The sequence below is a fragment of the Ranitomeya variabilis genome, chromosome 8 (genome assembly GCF_051348905.1).
Source record: "Ranitomeya variabilis isolate aRanVar5 chromosome 8, aRanVar5.hap1, whole genome shotgun sequence".
NCBI lineage: Eukaryota > Metazoa > Chordata > Amphibia > Anura > Dendrobatidae > Ranitomeya > Ranitomeya variabilis.
The window spans coordinates 203146643-203170255 of record NC_135239.1 but is presented as its reverse complement, the minus strand read 5'-3'; the positions used below and the strand labels follow the sequence as shown (position 1 = coordinate 203170255).

General features: G+C 44.7%; 1 protein-coding gene across 4 annotated transcripts in view; it reads right to left on the bottom strand.

The window, feature by feature from the left end:
* The window catches only part of MTMR14 (myotubularin related protein 14), a 37958-nt gene extending 33798 nt beyond the window's left edge, over positions 1–4160 (bottom strand). For 2 of the 4 annotated variants that reach the window (XM_077276300.1, XM_077276301.1), the window contains exons 1-2: positions 3911–4160; positions 1397–1545 (exon numbers count right to left, since the gene is read on the bottom strand). In XM_077276300.1, coding sequence (XP_077132415.1) covers positions 1397–1545; positions 3911–4000 — 239 coding nt within the window. In that variant the 5' untranslated portion in view covers positions 4001–4160. The remainder of the gene's footprint in view (positions 1–1396; positions 1546–3910) is intronic. The other 2 variants (XM_077276302.1, XM_077276303.1) reach the window with 1 other exon arrangement.
* Positions 4161–23613: the final 19453 nt, after the last annotated feature.

The window sequence follows — 23613 nt, the reverse complement described above, 5'->3', positions numbered from 1 at the left end:
AACATCCCACGTCGTCCGCTACTAACCTGGGGGGAATGAGACATCCACGGCTCTGTGATGGACGTCCTCGTCTCCTCCGACCGACAGGCTCTGGTGGGTGAGTGGGTGGGGGACGGGGCCAGGACCGGACTTCTGAGCACGCTTGTGTGCTAGGATCATGGTCCTGGATAGGGATCTATGAGGATACGGGGTGGCAGTACACGCCGTACTCATAGTCCGCCTTGTGGGACTACAGGTGTGACTGTTCACCCTGTATCCCTTCCGGAAAACCTGAAAAGAAACGACGCACATTGAGGTAGAAAAGGGTCTAATGAAAGACCCATGTCCACCTCCTACTGACACTAAGCTAAAACTGAAGAGTATAATGCCAGTCGGTGGGGTGTACACTGCAGAGGAGGAGCTAAATTTTTTATTTGCATAGTGTCAGCCTCCTAGTGGCAGCAGCATACACCCATGGTTCCTGTGTCCCCCAATGAGAGGCGATAAAGAAAGAAAGAGGGCGCGCGAGAGACAAAAAGAAAGCGAGCAAGCGAGACAAAAAGAAAGTGAGCGCAATAGAGACAAAAAGCGAGGGTGCTAGAGACAAAAAGAAAGCGAACGAGCAAGACAAAAAGAAAGTGAGCGCAATAGAGACAAAAAGCGAGGGTGCTAGAGACAAAAAGAAAGCGAACGAGCAAAACAAAAAGAAAGTGAGCAAGACAAAAAAAAAAGTGCGCACAAGAAAGACAAAAAAAAAAAACAACGTACAAGCAACAGAGAGTGAGAAAGACACAAACAAATGTGGGAGAATGAGAGCAACAGGGAAAGCGAGACACAAAAGAGGAGAGTGAGCAAGACAGAAAGAAAGAAAGAAAAAGCGAATTGGAGAGCGAACAAGACAGAGTGGTGAAAGAGAGGACAAGTGAGAGTGAGCGATAGAGCGCGGGCTGCAATGCATGGCTGCAGGTGGCCTCCGCCGCACTCGTCCTGGCTTCCTCGGCCTCACTATGGGCCACTATCAGGATATTCGCAGAGATCGCACATTTCTCCCACAGTACACCCGAGTCACAGAGAACGCTCAGCATTTACATGGCAGATTATCGGAGCGGTCACAGGATCAGACATTAATCCGGACGTGATACAGGAGAGAACGCAGTGTCCCGCGGTCTGGTCTGCGCGCCACAGAGCTCATTTTGTGGGGCAATGCTGCCCCCTACCTGCAAGAAGGTGAATGTGACGACTGGAAAATTAAGTATCACAGGCACAATATATTATATGTTCACGCAGCAAAATCCATGAATCAATGGAATCAGATTATCTGACAGGTATCGAAATGTAATAAGACCTAAATGAGAGGGTGAATCTCATCTGACCGTATCCCACAGCGTACTGCTGGATTATCAGAGACATTACATACGTGTGCTTCTCGTCCTCGGCGCTCTCGTACTCCAGGAAGACGATCTGTCGGGGGTAGTGGCTGCACAGCTCCCCATTCGGGTTCTGGATGACGCTGTAGCAATAATCTCTCCCGAAAAGCTGCAGACACCGCTGCTCAATCCGCTCCACCTGCGCAGGGAGGACAGAAACCTGATCAGTAATAGGAGCTGGAGACGAAGCTGCACCGATACATTGCAACAAACCGCAGCTGAGGGAACATCGGTGTAGTTCAGAAATATAGGCCAAAAACCGACATCTCACGTTCAGCAGATTTCCTCATACAGAGCGCGAGATCCCCTGCACAGGCCTTGGATTAAATGAATTTGGACTACCTGCAGCCCCCACTAGAGGGAGCTTCATAATGTGCATACAGTGAGCTCCCTCTAGTGGTGGCTCCAGGTAACCAGAATTTCGTTATTCGCCTTTACTTCTACATAGGAATTTTGCTACCTGCAGTTGGAAATGGAGCTCTGACCCCCTACAGTGAGACATTGGGGTACTAGCTTTACCTACACAAGATTGGACACCTCTTTTTCTCCCCAGTACCTATGGCGGGTGGAGGACACCCCCTGCCGCCTCTTTCAGTCACTTGAGTAAAGTTTTACACCACTTTGCTGAACTTTTCACAGGAATAAAACTATATAACCGGCAAGGATTGTGTAATGGCTCAGAAATCTGCCGCAATCAGCAGAGTACCCATGGGAGGAAACGAAGTAAAAAAAAAAAAAAAAAAAAAAAAGGAAATTCTCTGATGTCATTTTCACTTCTGTTCAGAATTGGGAAGAATCACATCCTCCGCGGGTAAAGGGAGATCGGCAGCGGTCATCAGTCTGACAAGTGGTTAACGGGTCTTTTCTTGGTCCTGGGAAAGCTGAAGGAAGACCCCTTTAATAGAAAACAAAACTTGACAACTTTAATTGCCACTTTTAGAAATTGTGGCCATTGTCACATCCTCTGCTGGCAGACAGTGAATGGAGCAATAAAGAGGATTTCCACTTCTATAAAAATAGTGTATGAAATAAATGGGACTAAGGTGTGATCCCCATCAGAGCCGCGACCAAATGTACAAGAGGCAAATGAGAGCAACGCAGAGGTTGGAGAACTGCGCCCCTCCGAGAGTCAGACCCCACCGATGGCCGATCCTAAAAGATTCACATTCACTGACAGCAAGCAGAGGCCTTACCGTTACAATCGGACGTATTCTCCCACCATAGCAAATGTTTTTTCATTTACAAACTTTCTGCCATTTGCATTACACCAATGAAACAAACAACTCATATAATATGACATTTCTCCAAACTCCGCACAAAATGGCTCTTTCTCCTACGCCTCATTGTGGGACACAGGACCACGGGTGTTATGCTGCTGCCATTAGGAGAACACTAAGTTAACACATAAGAATAGCTGCTCCCCTGCAGTATACACAGCATAACACCCATGGTGCTGTCCCCCCCAATGATTGACTCAGAGAAAAGGATTCTACGGTGAGTACACAAAAATCCCTATTTCACCGACTCCTGTAGTCTCAGGATTATTCACCCTCTTCACGACCAGCATCTTTAGTATTCGGTAAAGCCCCTGCGGCTGTCGGGATCCGTCCGGTAAAGCCCCTGCGGCTGTCGGGATCCGTCCGGTAAAGCCCCTGCGGCTGTCGGGATCCGTCCGGTAAAGCCCCTGCGGCTGTCGGGATCCGTCCGGTAAAGCCCCTGCGGCTGTCGGGATCCGTCCGGTAAAGCCCCTGCGGCTGTCGGGATCCGTCCGGTAAAGCCCCTGCGGCTGTCGGGATCCGTCCGGTAAAGCCCCTGCGGCTGTCGGGATCCGTCCGGTAAAGCCCCTGCGGCTGTCGGGATCCGTCCGGTAAAGCCCCTGCGGCTGTCGGGATCCGTCCGGTAAAGCCCCTGCGGCTGTCGGGATCCGTCCGGTAAAGCCCCTGCGGCTGTCGGGATCCGTCCGGTAAAGCCCCTGCGGCTGTCGGGATCCGTCCGGTAAAGCCCCTGCGGCTGTCGGGATCCGTCCGGTAAAGCCCCTGCGGCTGTCGGGATCCGTCCGGTAAAGCCCCTGCGGCTGTCGGGATCCGTCCGGTAAAGCCCCTTTTCACTGCCTCACCCTTTAAACCCCTGCTTGCCGTCAGTGAATAGGAGCACTCCGGTTTACACCAAGAGACAGACGCTCAAGCAGATGTAACATTTCTCACAGCTGAGTGTCCGCTACAATTGCGCCCAGCACAGACCGGTCTATCCTCTTCCTCTATCCACTCACTATCCTCCTCTCCTGACAGTTTGCTACATCAGGCTGTACCAGATTTCTGTCTATTTCCATCCACTGACAGCAGGCAGAGGTCTTGCTCATCCTCTGGTAAACATTGTCACGTGGGATGATGGCCAGTAGTGGAGCAGTTACTGCGCATGTGCACAAGCGCAGCCCACCGCCCCTTGTGTACCGTGTGTTGCCCTGCTCTCTGCTGCCTTCCTGTGGTCAGTACCGAGATTCTCACCTTTGATCCCACATCTTTAGCCCGGAACTGCGCACGGGAGAACTCCTCCAAAAGCTCCACCAAGCCGTTGATGTTGCCGGGGTCTTCCATAGCGCCCACCCTTCCCTGGTATCAGACGGTGCAACCCATCTCGGAAACCGGAGCACCGGGACTCGCCTTAACAGGACATCCGCAGCAACAACCAGGCGCTTTCTTCATGACGCGCCCACGTGACAAGGCGCACGTTGATGATGTCACTGCGCCGCCATCTTGGTTGGGGAAAAGGGAGGTTATTTCTGTTTTTTAGGAGCGTGGTTTATCTTTAGTTAGTAGTCACTGAGGAGCACGGCAGCTGACAGATTTTTGCTGCCTCACAACCACCCAAAAAGTGTCTCCACCATGAGAGTAGGACATGTGTTGTTGTAATACCATGTGTGGCCACCCATGGGCGCTGTGGAGCTTTCTGTTTGGGTCCAGGGCACAGAATGGGAGATAATAATAATAGTCTTTATTTTTATATAGTGCCAACATGTTCTGCAGCCTTTACAGTGTGCACACATTATTAAAGCTTAGATTTAGACCCCTTCACCCGTCCGTGTCCGTTTTCACACGTCCCGGAGACGCTCATGCACGCCCATTATAATCTATGGGGCATGTGCACTTGTCCGTGTTATTCTCAGGGACAGAGCGTTTTTCTGTAGCTGCCATGCAGTCTTGTCATGAGGGGGCTCAATCGTGGTCGGTCCTCATTTACAACACTGGTTATTACCAGCCGTCTCATAGACAATGGCAGGAGCAGGGGCCGTCTCATAGACAATGGCAGGAGCAGGGGCCGTCTCATAGACAATGGCAGGAGCAGGGGCCGTCTCATAGACAATGGCAGGAGCAGGGGCCTTCCCATAGACAATGGCAGGAGCAGGGGCCGTCTCATAGACAATGGCAGGAGCAGGGGCCGTTTCATAGACAATGGCAGGAGCAGGGGCCGTCCCATAGACAATGGCAGGAGCAGGGGCCGTCTCATAGACAATGGCAGGAGCAGGGGCCGCACATGCCCACCTCCACCCCATCCAACCTCGTTCTCAGGATTTCTGGGGGTCCCCACGATCAGACACTCAGCAATTATCTCCAGTCCTACAGATAGGGTAGATAATTTGATTTGTTAAAATAACACTTTAAATGCCGCTGTCACGATTACCAGCAGCCCCTAAGAGGTTAATCGGTTCCAGACTGAGACCTTCTCTTCCCCGACCCCACGTTCATGATCAGGCACATTTTGGGCATTTTTGTACCCCATTTTCAGACTTCTAAAAAAAAAAATGTTTTTTGCCTATTTAATTTTTAAATTCTTTTTTATTTTTATTTTTTTTTTGTCATTTTTTTATGATCACAAAGGACCACTAAAATACATTTCTAAACTGTGTGCCCCTTTTCGTAACAACTATTTTGTGTTTTAGACACTTTTTTATTATTTCGATGTGGACGGGGATAGAAACAGCGAATTCGAGCTGGCAGTGCATTTTTTTCTTGTTTTTATCCCTGTTTTTTTTTAAATCTATTTATTCTTTAATTTCAGACATTGTTCCCCTTATATAGGCATAAAACACTGTGAGGGAAGGGGGGATTTAATGACAGATTACAATCATCCTGAAGGCATGTGCAGCTGTAACAGGACACCTGGCTCAGCAGGTGGTCCAGCCACACTAGCTAGTATCCAAGCTCTTACAGGAAGACCTCCTGTAAAGCCCATGTGGTGTAACTGCTTTGTTCAGTCAGCTAGGATATCATAAGGAGAATATGGAGCTATTACACACCGGTTATATTTTCGAGATCTCTCCAATGGGCCAAACGCCTTCCAGGGTCTCGATCTGTTCTAGCACTTCAGGGTGGGAGATATGTAGAATAGCTAGTAGGAACCAGGTAGCAAAGCCATGTTTGGTCTCAACACATAGCAGGGGCCTGGCCGGATTCTATGGTTCCAAAACTGCCTCCCTAGGACCGTCCATTAAGGAGTTATGACCCATCTTAAGTTTTGGAGATTATAGCTGCTAGATGCAAGGGGAGGTGGTTTAGGTCCAGCCCAGGGGGCAGGAGGGGAATGACTCCATTGAGTTAAATGCTCATGTAAAGCATGGCCTAATGTTTTTTTTGGGGCAGTCACAACAACATATCGTGGGAGGAGAAGTCAAGAAACAGAGTGGACCTACAGCCTCCCATATGGCAACCCCTCCGCCACAAGCAGCACCTTTCATCTGACTGGTAACTGACTCTTCTGCATTTTTTTGTACTACCACCATTGTATTTGCATAGCTGGCCATTGTATATGTATAAACATTATGTAGATAGAGTATTGTCTAGTGTGCCCGTAAGGTTATTAAATATGTAATTTAACCTTGGGTTGCTCTTGTATATCAGTTCACACGTCTGTTTTATCGGCTGAACTTTCCATGCTACTGGGGCTGATTTCTGGCCCGTTAAAGGACCGGGCTTATATCTAACGAGGAACTGGTGGCAGTGCTCTGTTTCACTCGTGCTAGTGAAGGGGGCCTGTCAGGGCTGCGAGCGAGTGTGGTCCCAAGTCAGTGACTGTGTGGACCACCTGCTCTCAGTCCCCAGGCCTCTGTGTCCATGAGGACAGGGGATGTCTGTGTAACACTGTGCCAAGCTGACCTTATGTGTCCCAGGGGGTGCGGAACGTCACCTTGGTGCAAGTGCGAAGACCATACCGCGTGATCCCTCCGACGTAATTGGGACATCAGGCGGGGTGGCGAGGTGCAGGTTCGTCACATGTGGTGGTAGCGGTGGGATTCTGCCTGATCTTTCTGCTGTCATCCTTCACAAACACCTTTTAGGGGCAATACATAATTTACGGTATTTATTTTTTTCTGTATCTCATTTCCAGTGTAATTGTGGCGGCATATTAGAACCAGTTACAGGACAAATTCTGCCTCCCAACTGGGTTGCTGTCACATATAACTTATTGTATAACTTGTATTTCTTTTTTTAGGGAGGAGGGTTGTGGAAAAAATAAAGCTGCCAGCATTTTATAATTTTGTTATTTTTTTTTTTTACTGTTTTCACCATGTTTTTAAAATGACCATTCTATATTTGGCTAAGTCTGTACAGTTTTATGGAAGCAAAATTTATCAAGTTTATTTTAATTAATTTATTTTTTTTAGTTTTAGAAAACAAATAAAAAAAAAATTTGTAAAACTTTTTTTGGGAGGGTTTGTGTCGCCATATTCTGAGCACCACGGTTTCTATTTTTTTCTGTCTATGAAGCAACAGGCGAGCTTTTGTTTTTTATTGGTACCATTTTGGCAAACATACAACTTTTGAATCACTTTTTACTGCAAATGTGAGTAAGGGGTTAAGAAAGTCAACCCCCAACAGTGGAAGAAATCAGTGCTGAGTGTCAATTATTTGACTGATTTTTAGCCCGAATTTCACTCCACTGACTCCTGGCAGATTCGCTGTGAATACGTCCTCTCCGTGTGAACCTCATGTCTCTTGTCTGGACTCGCTATCTGTCATTTTACATGTCCCTCCATTGTGCCCCCGTAGACTACGACCGAAGTGTCTCATAACCTCCTAATGATCCATCATCTGCGCGGCTCCTGCACTAATTGGATATAAAAGATCTCCTTGAATTTGTCCCTCACGTGTAAGGGTATGTTTCCATGTTCAGGAAACGCTGCGTTTTTGACGCTGCGTTTTTCCGCAGCGTCAAAAACGCAGTGTCCAGATGTTACAGCATAGTGGATGGGATTTCATGAAATCCAGACTCCACTATGCGTTAAACGCATGCGTTGTGCGTTTTTTCAAAACGCAGCATGTTGCTACTATGAGCAAAACACGCAGGAACACCGCAGGTGACCTGCCAGTGACCTCAGGTGCAGTTTTGGTCAGGATTTTACCTGCATAAAATCCTGACCAAAGCCTGAAGCAAAACTGAACGTGGAAACATACCCTCAGGAGCGTTCACACCTTCATGGTGGATGTTATAGGAAGGCTGCGTATCCGCTCCATTATCACCTTATATTGCACAGATAGATTGTCCTACATCAGATTACTGTACAGTGTCTGGTGTCAGGATGGCACTTCACACACTGCAGATGATGAAAGGTATTAATGGGAGATTTCTGCTCTGAAGCCTAAAGAATTGTAAATGCAACTGTGGGGTATAATAAGGATATAACTCAGGATCAGTAATGTAATGTATGTACACAGTGACTGCACCAGCAGAATAGTGAGTGCAGCTCTGGGGTATAATACAGGAGGTAACTCAGGATCAGTAATGTATGTACACAGTGACTGCACCAGCAGAATAGTGAGTGCAGCTCTGGGGTATAATACAGGATGTAACTCAGGATCAGTAATGTAATGTATGTACACAGTGATTGCACCAGCAGAATAGTGAGTGCAGCTCTGGGGTATAATACAGGATGTAACTCAGGATCAGTAATGTAATGTATGTACACAGTGACTGCACCAGCAGAATAGTGAGTGCAGCTCTGGGGTATAATACAGGATGTAACTCAGGATCAGTAATGTAAAGTATGTACACAGTGACTGCACCAGCAGAATAGTGAGTGCAGCTCTGGGGTATAATACAGGAGGTAACTCAGGATCAGTAATGTAATGTGTGTACACAGTGACTGCACCAGCAGAATAGTGAGTGCAGCTCTGGAGTATAATACAGGAGATAATTCAGGATGACTCACATTTTTGCACTGTATACTCTCCTGCAATGTGATGTAAGCAGGAGATTGTTGTGAACCATCATTGTCTGCAGTTAGTCGGTGACTCCCAGTGCTTTGGTAGGGTGACATATAACAGGTGCGGATTAATATGTCCAACAGGGTAGAATAAGGGTCCTGTGCACACCTGCAGTTTTTGTGCTTAGTGATGACCTTTACTTCATCTACCTCTGATACAATACACCAACGCGAGTGCGATCCGCAGTGTAATGTCCGCCATTCATGCAGAGGGAGATAAGGACAATCACGCTGTCATTATAATGTCTGTGTCCCTGTAATATATTGTGTCGCGGCCCCTCTGCTCCCGGAGGACGATCAGTGCGCTGGACAGGCAGGTACCATTAGCTGGAGATGAATCCACGGCTGGACCCAACATGTCCATCCGTCTCTGCTCGTGTCATTATGACTTGGCATAGTGTGACTGATGGCGGTGAGTTGTGGCAGCTGCTAGCGATCTGCCGCCAACAATTTTGCCACCTATCCAGCGATGGCGTATCTGTGCCAGCTTAGTGCGGATGACGGTGACAGATCTCCAGCTGCCGTCTCTCTGACCTGTGGAGCCCTGTCCACCAGCTTTCGCAGGGCCACGAGATATTTGCGCGGGCCCGTAGGACAGTAATTATGCCTCTGTTCACGCCTCAGCGGCTCCGTGTTTTAGGAGAGCCATTCTGACATGTTGCGATGACAAAGGCAGTTGCCTTGAAGATGCTCAGTGATTTATTCCTAAGGATTGGGGGATAGTAAACCATGATAGATAAACCTGCCATGGGGCATAGTAAGATTTGTATGTTATTAAAGGAGAACTCAACTCATCACTAAAAGTGGATCTGTCACCAGAGTAAAAAAAAAAATCAGCCCTCATGTATGTAATAAATAGATATCTTAGAACTGATGAGGCCGCTGTACTTGTTATGAGAATCTACAATGGCTGTATATATTTTTGAATGTTTAAACTCAGTCTCCACCCACCTAGCCCAAGTCATGGCTCATCTGTGTCCCTTCTCCTTCCTGATTTTCTGCCTACCTTTCCTGATTGAATGCTCCCAGTGTCCCTCCTTCACGCTGCTGAATCCCACATAGCCTGATTAAGTTTCTGAATGGCCCTCTTCCTTCCCTAATGGACAGATCCTTAGTGTCCCTCCTCCCTGCTGCTGAATCTCTGTCCATCTAAGCTAAAAGACAGCTCCTCAGTGTCCCTCCTCCCTGCTGCTGAATGTCTGTCCATTTAAGCTAACGGACAGCTCCTCAGTGTCCTTCCTGCCTGCTGCTGAATGTCTGTCCATCTAAGCTAAAAAACAGCTCCTCAGTGTCCCTCCTCCCTGCTGCTGAATTTCTGTCCATCTAAGCTAAAAGACAGCTCCTCAGTGTCCCTCCTCCCTGCTGCTGAATCTCTGTCCATCTAAGCTAAAAGACAGCTCCTCAGTGTCCCTCCTCCCTGCTGCTGAATCTCTGTCCATCTAAGCTAAAAGACAGCTCCTCAGTGTCCCTCCTCCCTGCTGCTGAATCTCTGTCCATCTAAGCTAAAAGACAGCTCCTCAGTGTCCCTCCTCCCTGCTGCTGAGCGTCTGTCCATTTAAGCTAACGGACGCTCCTCAGTGTCCTTCCTGCCTGCTGCTAAATCTCTGTCCAACTAAGCTAACGGACAGCTCCTCAGTTTCCCTCCTCCCTGCTGCTGAATCTGTCTATTTATGCTAACAGACAGCTCCTCAGTGTCCCTCCTCCCTGCTGCTGAATCTCTGTCCATCTAAGCTAACGAACAGCTCCACAGTGTCCCTCCTCCCTGCTGCTGAATCTCTGTCTATTTATGCTAACAGACAGCTCCTCAGTGTCCCTCCTCCCTGCTGCTGAATCTCTGTCCATCTAAGCTAACGAACAGCTCCACAGTGTCCCTCCTCCCTGCTGCTGAATCTCTGTCTATTTATGCTAACAGACAGCTCCTCAGTGTCCCTCCTCCCTGCTGCTGAATCTCTGCTCAACTAAGCTAACGGACAGCTCCTCAGTGTCCCTCCCCCTGCTGCTGAATCTCTGTCCATCTAAGCTAACGGACAGCTCCTCAATGTCCCTCCTCCCTGCTGCTGAATCTCTGTCCATCTGTCCATCTAAGCTAACGAACAGCTCCACAGTGTCCCTCCTCCCTGCTGCTGAATCTCTGTCTATTTATGCTAACAGACAGCTCCTCAGTGTCCCTCCTCCCTGCTGCTGAATCTCTGTCCATCTAAGCTAACGAACAGCTCCACAGTGTCCCTCCTCCCTGCTGCTGAATCTCTGTCTATTTATGCTAACAGACAGCTCCTCAGTGTCCCTCCTCCCTGCTGCTGAATCTCTGCTCAACTAAGCTAACGGACAGCTCCTCAGTGTCCCTCCCCCTGCTGCTGAATCTCTGTCCATCTAAGCTAACGGACAGCTCCTCAATGTCCCTCCTCCCTGCTGCTGAATCTCTGTCCATCTGTCCATCTAAGCTAACGAACAGCTCCACAGTGTCCCTCCTCCCCGCTGCTGTATCTCTGTCCATCTGTCCATCTATGCTAACAGACAGCTCCTCAGTGTCCCTCCTCCCGCTGCTGTATCTCTGTTCACCTAAGCTAACGGACATCTCCTCAGTGTCCCTCCTCCCTGCTGCTGAATCTCTGTCCACCTAAGCTAACAGACAGCTCCTCAGTGTCCCTCCTCCCTGCTGCTGACTTTCCACCTAAATATCCTAATAGCTCCCCAGTGTCCCTCCTCCCTGCTGCTGAATTTCTGTAGTTCTGTCCACCTAACCTGACTGACAGATTCTCAGTGTCCCGCTTCACTTCTGCTTAATCTTCAGCCAACTAGTGTGTCTGACATCTCCTCGGTTTCCCTCCTCCTTAAAACAGCACCAGATAAACAGTGCCTGAAGATAACCCCCATGTACAACACTGCAAGCAGTGGGTCTCCACTGCCAGAAGGCTGCCGCTATAGACAATAATGCAGGCGCAGCATCCCAATAAACAACATAGGTAGCCGAGTGCCCATAATAAATATCACTAGTAGACCGTGCCCTAACAGTTAGTGCCAGCTGAGTGCCCCTCACAGTGACAGCAGAGGCAGCAATAAAAAACTACAATTCTGTCTACCTCCAACCACCACTAGAGGGAGTTCACCAACCACATATTCAGTCAAATCCTATTAAAGTCAATGGGAGCCAAACAATTACTTAAATGAATACTATACAAACTTTTTACATGACTTAAGCAAAAATAAGATGGGCAGCAGTGCAAAGCACCATGTTACCAGTCCATATGCTCCAGCAAACATACACACACATACATACATACATACATACATACATACATATATTCACGCCGTGCTGCACTTAGTGTCTGCTTCCCTTAGTGGTGCTGTCAGAGCAGTTTCTCCTCGTGTCTGTTTCTATTACGGACAAGGAAAAGACTTCAATGAGCTCCATTTTAAGTATTCAACTGAGAGCAATGGATATCCTCAGGGCGCACAGCACAAATAAATTGGTTGCAAAACAGTGGCATGTTGCTGACACCTATCTTGGCTCAGGAACCACCAGGATAGATTCTAGGAAAATAGCTGTAGGAACCATTGCTGTACAAACCAGCAATGCCCCGGGGCTACAGGATCTAATCAGACAGTGACATTTTAAGGGTAACCTCCTAATGGCAACACGAGGGGCAGAAAAATCTCCCTTGTCTATAACAAGGTCAATGAAATATGAGGCCGTCCACTTTCCTAATCTCATCTATGTATCAGTGGAAAAAAAAAATCTTCAGAGGATTTTGTCGTTACGAGTCACATGTGGATTTTAGCTGATTTGACTTTGTAATCCAAATGAAAAAATCCGCTGTGTACCTGCCCAATGTGCGTGTACCCGTATGGTACCCACTTAGTGGTGGCCTATTGCTGTACACATGTTCCAGATATATCCTTAATGTCCGATACTTTGTACCAGGGGCCTTGTATAACAGTACAGCTAATGGTTCTCACTTAAGTATCTTAACGAGGATGGGGTTAATTAAAATGGGAATCCGACACCTGCTCATGTTAGGGGGATCTTTTTCTAAGGTTCCCCCCTTATTCCTTATTCTCAGCTCTAGACTATTGACTTCCATAGACCCTCCCAGATACTCCCACCATGGGGCCCTTTCAAGCTGTTACATACGTGGATGATGTGCCATTGACTAGCCCGCAGCTTACGTGGCGGGATCGAGGTTTGGAGATGGAATAGAGATGTTCTCATTTCAGGAGCTCACGATGTTTGCAGCATAACAATGAGGTCCTGGCTCACGTACACTTCAATGTAGCGGGATTTGTAAAGTATGGGATTGAATTCCCACCGCCCCACCCCCACAGACGAGCCGCCGAATCATCTCGATGGCTCTCATCATTCGTCATTGCATGTGGTGGAACACGTCCATGGACAGTTCCGTCAATCAGCCGCTTGTTGTGAAATCGATCTGGAACGCACCAATAATAATGGTAAATGTCTTTATAGCTCTTTATCTAGTTGTAGCACCAACACATTATGCAACTTTATAATTCAGAGGATATATAAAAAAAATATACAAAGTAACTAAATCTTTAGATTAACGAGTCTAAACATTGGTCCAGCCAGCAGCGTAACTACAACAGGTGCAGGAGTTGCAATCGCACCCGAGCCCTTGAGACTAGGGGGCACAAAATGTCCCGTTGGCCTATATGAAGAGACCAATACTACTAAAGACTTGCAATAATTGGGCATTACGTCACAACGAGATTTGGAGTAAGGATATTGTTTAATGACAGGAGGAGGTTCTGAGAGATAATGGTGACAGCCAGGAGGTTCTGTAATGCAGATCAGCATTTATAGCAGAGACTTGTAGCAGAATTGGATACGTATTAGAGGCACTAGCAGAACAGGGAAGCAGTCCACTGTAAAGGCATTGATGCCAACTACCTAACAACCTGAATACTCAAGCAGCCATCCTCTGCCTGAACCTGCCTATATGAGCAGGGATCATGATGCTAGAGGTGTGCAACAGGTTGCCTTGTCATCCTGATGCATTGAAGAACAGAGAGCCAACAGTAGGAGAAGGAAGCAGTTCATGATGTTGGATCTAGGAAAGATGAGAAGTCATTGCATTAACCATGATGTCTGATATTATGTGTTTTTAGCATACATGTAAAACTGGATTTTGGAATTTGACATAACATTTTAGAAATTTCATAAAAAAAAAAAAAAAAAAAAACGCTTGGCAGCACAGGAGAAGTCTTAGGGTATGTGTCCACGTTCAGGAAACGCTGCGTGTTTGAAGCTGCGTGGGGCCGCAGCGTCAAACACGCAGCGTCCAGATGTTCCAGCATAGTGGAGGGGATTTTATGAAATCCCGTCTCCACTATGCGTGGTAACACGCATCCGTCAGCCCTGCGACTCCGGACATGCTGCGCGTCTTTTAAGATCGCAGCATGTCCGTGTACCTTGCGGCGCCGCTGCGCCGCCGCAAGGTATAACACAGGGCCCTATGTGTGGGGTGCGATGATGCCGGATGTGTGCAATGAACACATCCGGCATCATCGCGTCACAGAAGGGGGCAGGGCTTGCCGCTCCGACCAAACCGCCGGCCATCCTGAAGGTGGACACGTACCCTTAGAGACAAGAGAGAGGTAGGTTCAGGTTATGAATCATCAATGGCAGAATGCCAGAAATTTGGGTGAATGATTATTTTATATTGTATTCCATGGCGGATGTACAACCAGTGCAGTGACTGGCACAGGGTGGAGGCACCGGTGTAACTGTTGGACACAAGGATGAGCCTGACTGCAGTTAGATTGGAGCAGAGAATTTCGATAGAGTCTGGAATATCGCCCTATAAATAATCAGGTATGCCATTCAGTACTAGGCAGAGTGCCTTCCTCGGAATCTGTGGGGTTCAGACCCCCAGCAATCAATAAGTTATTACCTATTATACTTGGTACTAGTAACACATCTTTTTTGCTGCTTTATGACCTTGCTGCAGTCACATCACATTGATGCCTGTAGGCAGCCGACCTGATCAATTAGAGGCCGGGGAGGGAAGGACAAGTTATATATAATGTATTTATCAGGGAGCTCCTGATTGCATTAAAATTACATGATTCCCTCTATTTTTGGTACCTGTGGTGTCTGATTAATCAGGGGATTTAGTCTGGCATCTTCACAGCTCCGCAGCATTGTATGTAATCTCAGAAGGTGCACCATGATGCCGCCGGAGCACCGCCGCATCTGTACAACGTGGTGCAAAATCAAACTACAACTCCCAGCAAGGAAGAAATTAGATATAACTGAATGGGGACAGTGGGTAGCATCTCTTACATGTCAATATGTAATACCTGACCCAGCCTATGGACAAGAGTGGCGCTGTTTCTGAGTGACCCATCACAGTGCCGCCATAGCCTGGTTATGAATATGATACAATCTCCATATAAATATTACTTTGCAAACTAAAGACCGATCCACTGTGCTGCAAAGTTGCTTATCAGTTTGTCGTCATTAACCCCCTGTCTACCGCCCGACAGCTCTGATTGACAGGAGGCACTACTGGTGGCAGTTACATGAGCCTGCAGTGTGCATTATTGAGCTGCATACTGCTGAGCGGGCTTACACTGCTCCACTCGCTGCCAAAATCTGCTGTGCAAATGGATAGATAATTCTGCATATGCTTTAAAAAAAGGATTTCCCATGGGGATCATAGGTTCATTCCAGACCCGTCAGTCTGCTGAGGCTGCAGTGTGAATACGTTCAGAACAAGCAACACCAAGGAGAGTATCTGCACGTGGCGTCATCCTTGGGAAGAACTCGGAGTCCCCTGTACAAAATTCATCTGCCTATTAAATAATTATTTTTGAGATTCTTTTTTTTTTCTACACAACTGTGCTGTTTCTCAGTAACTCCTCTGGGAAAGGCATGTATAAATTGACAATTGGGCGTTTACATGACTCTCTACACACCGCGCACCAGTGCTGACAGTGTTACGCCTCCCTCACACATCCTGGTGATTCCTGTACAGGAAAAAAACATACTGGTGGGATCCGTGTGCCGTCCTTATGTACGTGTATCCATGTGCTGTCCGTGTGACATGTACTGGCGCCTGGGAAAAAGTGGTACAGTTCCCGCTTATCCCAGGAGCCAGCTGCTGAAGTCAGTTCTCATCATTGTCACCTGGTCTCCCTGAGATCAGCACTACCACAAGACAATGGTGGGAGTTGTACTCGGCACCCACTGTGTCCCTGTTGTGTAAAATAAAGAATTAAATTAAAAGAAAAACGGTATCTACTCCTCCACAATTTTCATAACCAGCAAAGGAAAAGCCAACAGCTGGGGACTGATGTTAATAATCTGGGACAAGGGACCATGTTCCATAAGGTTCTCAGGCTATTAATAACAGCTCACAGCTGTTTGCTTAGCCTTTACGGTGGACCTCAGCAAAAAAATTATGTAGGGTCCCCCTATAAATTCAAACCAGCAAAACTAAAGAGACAGCTGTGGGTTGATATTAATAACTTGATAAAAGGCCAAAGATATTGTCCAGCTCCCAGGCTACCAACATCAGCCTTCAGCCACCCCAGAAATGGTGCAACCATAAGATGCACCAAATCTGGCGCTTAGCCTCACTCTTTCCACTTGCCCTATGGTGGTGACTAAAGGGGTAATATTTGTGGGGTTCATGTCGCCTTTGTATTGTCAGGTGACATCAAGCCCACTGGTTAGTAATGGAGAGGCGTGATTCCACCCGCGGCTGTTAGGGGCAAATGTCAGCTGATCATAGGACGTCATAGGTCGTGAAGAGGTTAAAAAACAGACCACATACGGACATAAAAAACGTACGTGTGAAGAAGGCCTCATTGTGTATGGACATACTGTATACTTTATCGACAATGCGAATGGCAACTGAGTTGTCAATTTATTATTCAATTCCAGGAAGAATAAAAGAGGAACAGTATAACACAGATCCAGCAACAAATGCAAGAATTTTCTAAACAGACATACCAGATTAAAAAAACAGACCGGACGTATTTGATACATATTTATTACTTATGAAAATGAGACAAATATGGTGGTTAAAAAAAATCGTCTTTTATTTATCCAGTAAGTGGGATGTCCATACGACTGGTAACGCAGCCCCATGCAGTCGTGTAATCTGAGCTGCAGTACCACTCACAGCCACAATCATGTACGGCGCTGTGTCCTAATAAACAGTGATGGGCTATGGCCCCTTTGCTTAATATCGTGATATTCGTGTCCTACTAGATTACTCCCATCACACACCCCTACTTCCCACTGGCAGCATAAATGGCAAACAGATGAAATCCTTATTGAAGCTTTGAAAGCGATTGCAACATCATTAAATCCCGTCAGTAATTCCGCTCCGAGAACCTCTATTAGTGGCCGATCCTGTCCCCGGACTGCAATCATAATGAAACCCCCCATTCCTATTCAGATGCCGAGGCTTCTCGTCTCCGTCTCCTTTCTTCTTGTCAATTGCGCTGTGACAGATATGAAAATTTCATCAGACAACTCTCTGTACTGACCTTGAATATCTCTACATGTTAATTAGGTCAAATCTAAAGCGTCATTTACCCAAATAAAACCAATCTGTCTGCCCTCCACGTACTGCAGCTTAAAAGCAATTTCTGCAGAAACTAAAATGATTCTGCCTTATTCATATCTATAGAAGTAGTATTATAGTAGTTATATTCTTGTACATAGGAGGCAGTATTATAGTAGTTATATTCTTGGACATAGGGGCAGTATTATAGTAGTTATATTCTTGTACATAGGAGCAGTATTATAGTAGTTATATTCTTGTACATAGAGGGCAGTATTATAGTAGTTATATTCTTGTACATAGGGACAGTATTATAGTAGTTATATTCTTGTACATAGGGGCAGTATTATAGTAGTTATATTCTTGTACATAGGGGCAGTATTATAGTAGTTATATTCTTGTACATAGGAGCAGTATTATAGTAGTTATATTCTTGTACACAGGGGCAGTATTATAGTAGTTATATTCTTGTATATAGGGAGCAGTATTATAGTAGTTATATTCTTGCACATAGGAGCAGTATTATAGTAGTTATATTCTTGTACATAGGAGCAGCATTATAGTAGTTATATTCTTGTACATCGGGGGCAGTATTATAGTAGTTATATTCTTATACATAGGGGCAGTATTATAGTAGTTATATTCTTGTACATAGGGGCAGTATTATAGTAGTTATATTCTTGTACATAGGAGCACTATTATAGTAGTTATATTCTTGTACATAGGAGCAGTATTATAGTAGTTATATTCTTGTACATAGGAGCAGTATTATAGTAGTTATATTCTTGTACATAGGAGCAGTATTATAGTAGTTATATTCTTGTACATAGGAGCAGTATTATAGTAGTTATATTCTTGTACATAGGGGCAGTATTATAGAAGTTATATTCTTGTACATAGGGGCAGTATTATAGTCGTTATATTCTTGTACATAGGAGCAGTATTATAGTAGTTATATTCTTGTACATAGGGACAGTATTATAGCAGTTATATTCTTGTACATAGGGGGCAGTATTATAGTAGTTATATTCTTGTACGTAGGAGCAGTATAATAGTAGTTATATTCTTGTCCGTAGAAGTAGTAGTATAGCAGTTATATTCTTGTACATAGGGGCAGTATTATAGTAGTTATATTCTTGTACATAGGAGCAGTATTATAGTAGTTATTGTAATGATTATATTGGATAACTCAGGAGACTATTTGCGTGGAACAAGACAACTACAGGACACAGTTTTATAAGTGGTAAAGTCTATATTATCACACGGTGATTCAAACAGGTCCAGAGCGAAGCTCAAGTCCACAACACTTGGTGTAAATATAAAATGCAGCTTAGCAGTCTATAGGAACTTTAGAGGAAAAACGCAATCAAGCAGAAAGTCTATGAAGCACTGTTGTACTTGAGGATACTTGACACGAATAAGTCTTTGTTTAGTCCAAACACAGATAGATATGCTTATAAGGCAGTTCAAGCAATGTCTTAGCTCAACCAGGAAGGCCTGGGTGATAATCTCAGGTTTAACCCCTTAGTGACGGAGCCAAATTTTTGTAATCTGACTGGTGTCACTTTATGTGGTAATAACTCTGGAACGCTTCAACAAATCCCAGTGATTTTGACATTGTTTTTTCGTGACACATTATACTTTATGATAATGGTAAATGTAGGTCGATATGTTTTGTGTTTATTTATAAAAAATATCAGAAATTAGAGAAAAATGTTAAAAAATTAGCAATTTTCAAACTTTGAATGATTATCCCTTTAATCCAGATAGTCATACCACAGCAAAACATTAATAAATTACATTTCCCATATGTCGGCTTTACATCAGCACCATTTGTAAAATGTTCTTTTATTTTGTTAGCATTTTAGGAGGTTTAAAAATGTAGCAGCAATTTTTCATTTTTTCAAGGAAATTCACAAAATTTATTTTTTTAGGGACTTAGCCATGTTTGAAGTGCCTTTTGGGGTCTCATATATTTGGAAACCCCCAAAAGTGATACCACTTTAAAAACAGCACCCCCTGACATATTGAAAACTGCTGTCAGGTAGTTTATTAACCCTTCAGGTGCTTTACAGGAATTAATGCAAAGTGACATGACAGAAATGACAATGTGCATTTTTACCACCTAAATGCCTCTAACTTCTGAACAGGTTACAACAGCCGGCAGACTCTTAGGCCAGAATTTGGTCATGAATTGCCAATCTCAAACATCAGGACCACAAAATCATGATCTGAGGGCACCAATTGGGATTAGGAGGAAGCCCCCACAGTCTGTTAACCATTTATAATGATGTAGTCACTATTCAAAGCAGCATCTAAGGGGTTAAACAGATTTGGACGGGGCAAACACTGATCGTGGCTGATGCAGCAAGTTGTCAGCTATAGTGTACAGCCGACAGCTGCGGGATTGTCACCTGTATGGGGAGGCTGTTCTCTTATATCTCAGGTCAGTTAAAAGTCGTATTGGCGATCATTAAGGGGTTAAGCAGAGCAGCAACAGCTTACATGTCCAGCAAATGCAGATGGAAACAAACACAAGCAGCCAGATGGAGGAGGATTACTGGAAACCGATGTATGCAGCAGAAACTCAGAGCTGAGTAGCAGGATCTCCACACAGGTTCACAGGAGCAGGTATATAGCTAGGGAGTCACCAGGGTAAGAAGCTGGATGCAAGGCAGAATACTCTAGCACAGCACAGAGTAAAGGCTGGGGTGGAGTTATATAGCAGGAAGACACAGTGCACATGAGACCAAAGACGCCATCTTGGAAAAGGGCAGTAATGCACAAAAGGTAATCAAAATGTTCAGAGTCCTGAAAGTTATATTCTTGTACATAGGAGCAGTATTATAGTAGTTATATTCTTGTACATAGGGGCAGTATTATAGTAGTTATATTCTTGTACATAGGAGCAGTATTATAGTAGTTATATTCCTGTACATAGGAGCAGTATTATAGTAGTTATATTCTTGTACATAGGAGCAGTATTATAGTAGTTATATTCTTGTACATAGGGGCAGTATTATAGTAGTTATATTCTTGTACATAGGAGCAGTATTATAGTAGTTATATTCTTGTACATAGGAGCAGTATTATAGTAGTTATATTCTTGTACATAGGGGCAGTATTATAGTAGTTATATTCTTGTACATAGGAGCAGTATTATAGTAGTTATATTCTTGTACATAGGAGCAGTATTATAGTAGTTATATTCTTGTACATAGGAGCAGTATTATAGTAGTTATATTCCTGTACATAGGAGCAGTATTATAGTAGTTATATTCTTGTACATAGGAGCAGTATTATAGTAGTTATATTCTTGTACATAGGGGCAGTATTATAGTAGTTATATTCTTGTACATAGGGGCAGTATTATAGTAGTTATATTGCTGTACATAAGGAGCAGTATTATAGTAGTTATATTCTTGTACATAGGAGCAGCATTATAGTAGTTATATTCTTGCACATAGGAGCAGTATTATAGTAGTTATATTCCTGTACATAGGAGCAGTATTATAGTAGTTATATTCTTGTACATAGGAGCAGTATGATAGTAGTTATATTCTTGTACATAGGAGGCAGTATTATAGTAGTTATATTCTTGTACATAGGGGCAGTATTATAGTAGTTATATTGCTGTACATAGGAGCAGTATTATAGTAGTTATATTCTTGCACATAGGAGCAGTATTATAGTAGTTATATTCCTGTACATAGGAGCAGTATTATAGTAGTTATATTCTTGTACATAGGGGCAGTATTATAGTAGTTATATTCTTGTACATAGGAGCAGTATTATAGTAGTTATATTCTTGTGTATACAGTGGCTTGCTCAAGTATTCACCCCTTGGCTTTTTATCTATTTTGTTACATTACAACCTGTTTAAATGAAGACTTAAACTCTACAGCGCCACCTATTGGAAGTAGCGAAGAGTTTAAGTCCTCTTTTTCTCAGAAGAGGCAATTTGCATATTTAAATTCCCAGAGGAGCATTGTACGGCAAATAAGCCTCCTTACCTTGACAAGCCAGAGATGGTATGTCACTCTCCATAAGGAGAAACGATACCCCTTAGACAACCTGTTTAAATATTTTTTGTAATCCTATTTGTGTGTGATGCAGTAGCACTAAATAGACTAAGTTAGTGGAGTGAGGAAAAAATATAGGCATAAATTAAATTAATGGGATCAAATAACTAAAAATTGGCATGTGCATATGTATTTACCCCTTTTGCTATGAAGCCCTTAAAAATTGCTGGTGCAAACAATTCCCTTCTTAAGTCAAATCCTTAGTGACAAGGACGTCCCGTGTGTGCAATCTAAGTGGCACATGTCGGTCAGTATATACACTTTACCTTCTCTGAAAGGGCACAGAGGCTGCAACACCATTAACAAGAGGAACCACTAACCAAACACCATGAAGATCAAGGAGATCTTAAAACAACACCATGAAGACCAATGAGATCTCCAAACATCACCACGAACACCAAGGAGATCTCCAAACACCACCACCACGAAGACCAAGGAGATCTGCAAACACCACCATGAAGACCAAGGAGATCTCCAAACACCACCACCACGAAGACCAAGGAGATCTGCAAACACCACCATGAAGACCAAGGAGATCTTAAAACAACACCATGAAGACCAATGAGATCTTAAAACAACACCATGAAGAACAATGAGATCTCCAAACATCACCATGAACACCAAGGAGATCTCCAAACACCACCACCACGAAGACCAAGGAGATCTCCAAACAACACCATGAAGACCAAGGAGATCTGCCAACAAGTCAGTGACAAAGTTGTTGAGAAATACAAGTCAAGGTTGATTATAAATAAATATCCCAATTTCTAATTATCCCCTGAAGCACCATCAACTCTATTATCATCAAATAGAAAAACATGGTACCACAACAAACCTGCCAGAAGAGGGTCACTCTGCAAAACTCTCAACCCGGACAAGGAGGGCATTAATCAGAGAGGCAGCACAGAGGCCAAAGGTAACCCTGAAGTAGCTGCAGAGTCCCCAAGCAGAGACTGGAGTATCTGTCCATATGACCACAATAAGCCGTACACTCCATAGAGGTGGCCTTTATATTAAAGTGGGCAGAAAATAGCATTTACTTCACAAAAATTGTAAGGCTCATTTTGAGTTTGCCAAAAGACATGTGGGAGACTCCCCAAATGTGTGGAGGGGAGGTGGTGTGGTCAGATGAGACCACAATTTAAATTTTTGCCCACCAATGTAAACTGGCGCCAAATGAACCCAGCTCATCACCCCAAGAACCCCATGCCAACAGTGAAACATGGTGGTGACCGTATCATGCTGTGCGGATGTTTTTCGACTGTAGGGACAGGGAAAATGGTCCGAGCTGAGCGGTAAATCGATGCTGCAAAATACAGGGATATTCTTGAGCAACACCTGTTTCAGTGCATCAGTGATTTGAGAAACTGGGACGGAGGTTCACCTTCCAACAATTCAATGACCCAAAACATACTGCTAAAGCAACACTCGAGTGGTTTAAGGAGAAGCGTGTAAATGTTCTGGAGTGGCCGAGTCACAGCCCAGACCTTAATCCAATGGAGAATCTGTGGTCAGACGTGAAGATTGCTGCTCACCAGAGGAAACCATCTAACAGGAAGGAGCTGGAGCAGTTTTGCCTTGAAGAACAGTCAAAAATCCCAGTGGCCAGGTGTGGAAAGATCATAGAGACTTATCCATAGCGACTTGTAGCTGTAATTGCTGCTAAAGGAGGCTCCACAAAGTGCTGACTTTAGGGGGGTGAATAGTTATGCACACTGAAGTGATGAGAGAACTGTCAGTACAGTGGATGGCAGCCTGCTCCTTTCAGCCATGATGCCCCCTCCATGTCCATATCCCAGAATTCAATGCGTGGTGGCCGGTTGGGACATTAGGACGGCTTCCCTCTGACTGTTGCCTCTAATGGTTCCGCATTAGGTTCTGGTGATTAATTGGGTCTATCATGTCTAATTGGGTTATGAGAGTTATCGCTCTTCCCAAGAGATTTCAGGTAATTTCGGCCATGAAATACTCATTTGCAAGAAAGAAAACAATTTGGGTGATTAATTACTCTCATGAGACAATTCTCACAATTTTCCTTTGACGCACATTAATAAAAAAAAAAATCAGTTAAAAATCCATAAAACCACAAGTCAACACATGGGTCCTCTACAGGTCTAATGTATGTGTTGCCTAGCAACCTCTCGCCTTTCCGACTGGGTGACCACCATTGAACTTCCATCAATGCTAGGCCGGTACTATCAATACTTCATGATCACTTGCGATTTTCTTTCCTCCAAGGATCTATTGTTAAGTCACGACCATGATAATACAGTTATTAATACTGTATTAATAAATTGCCGCAATGGGCAGATTTAGAAAACTGTCAGAAAAAA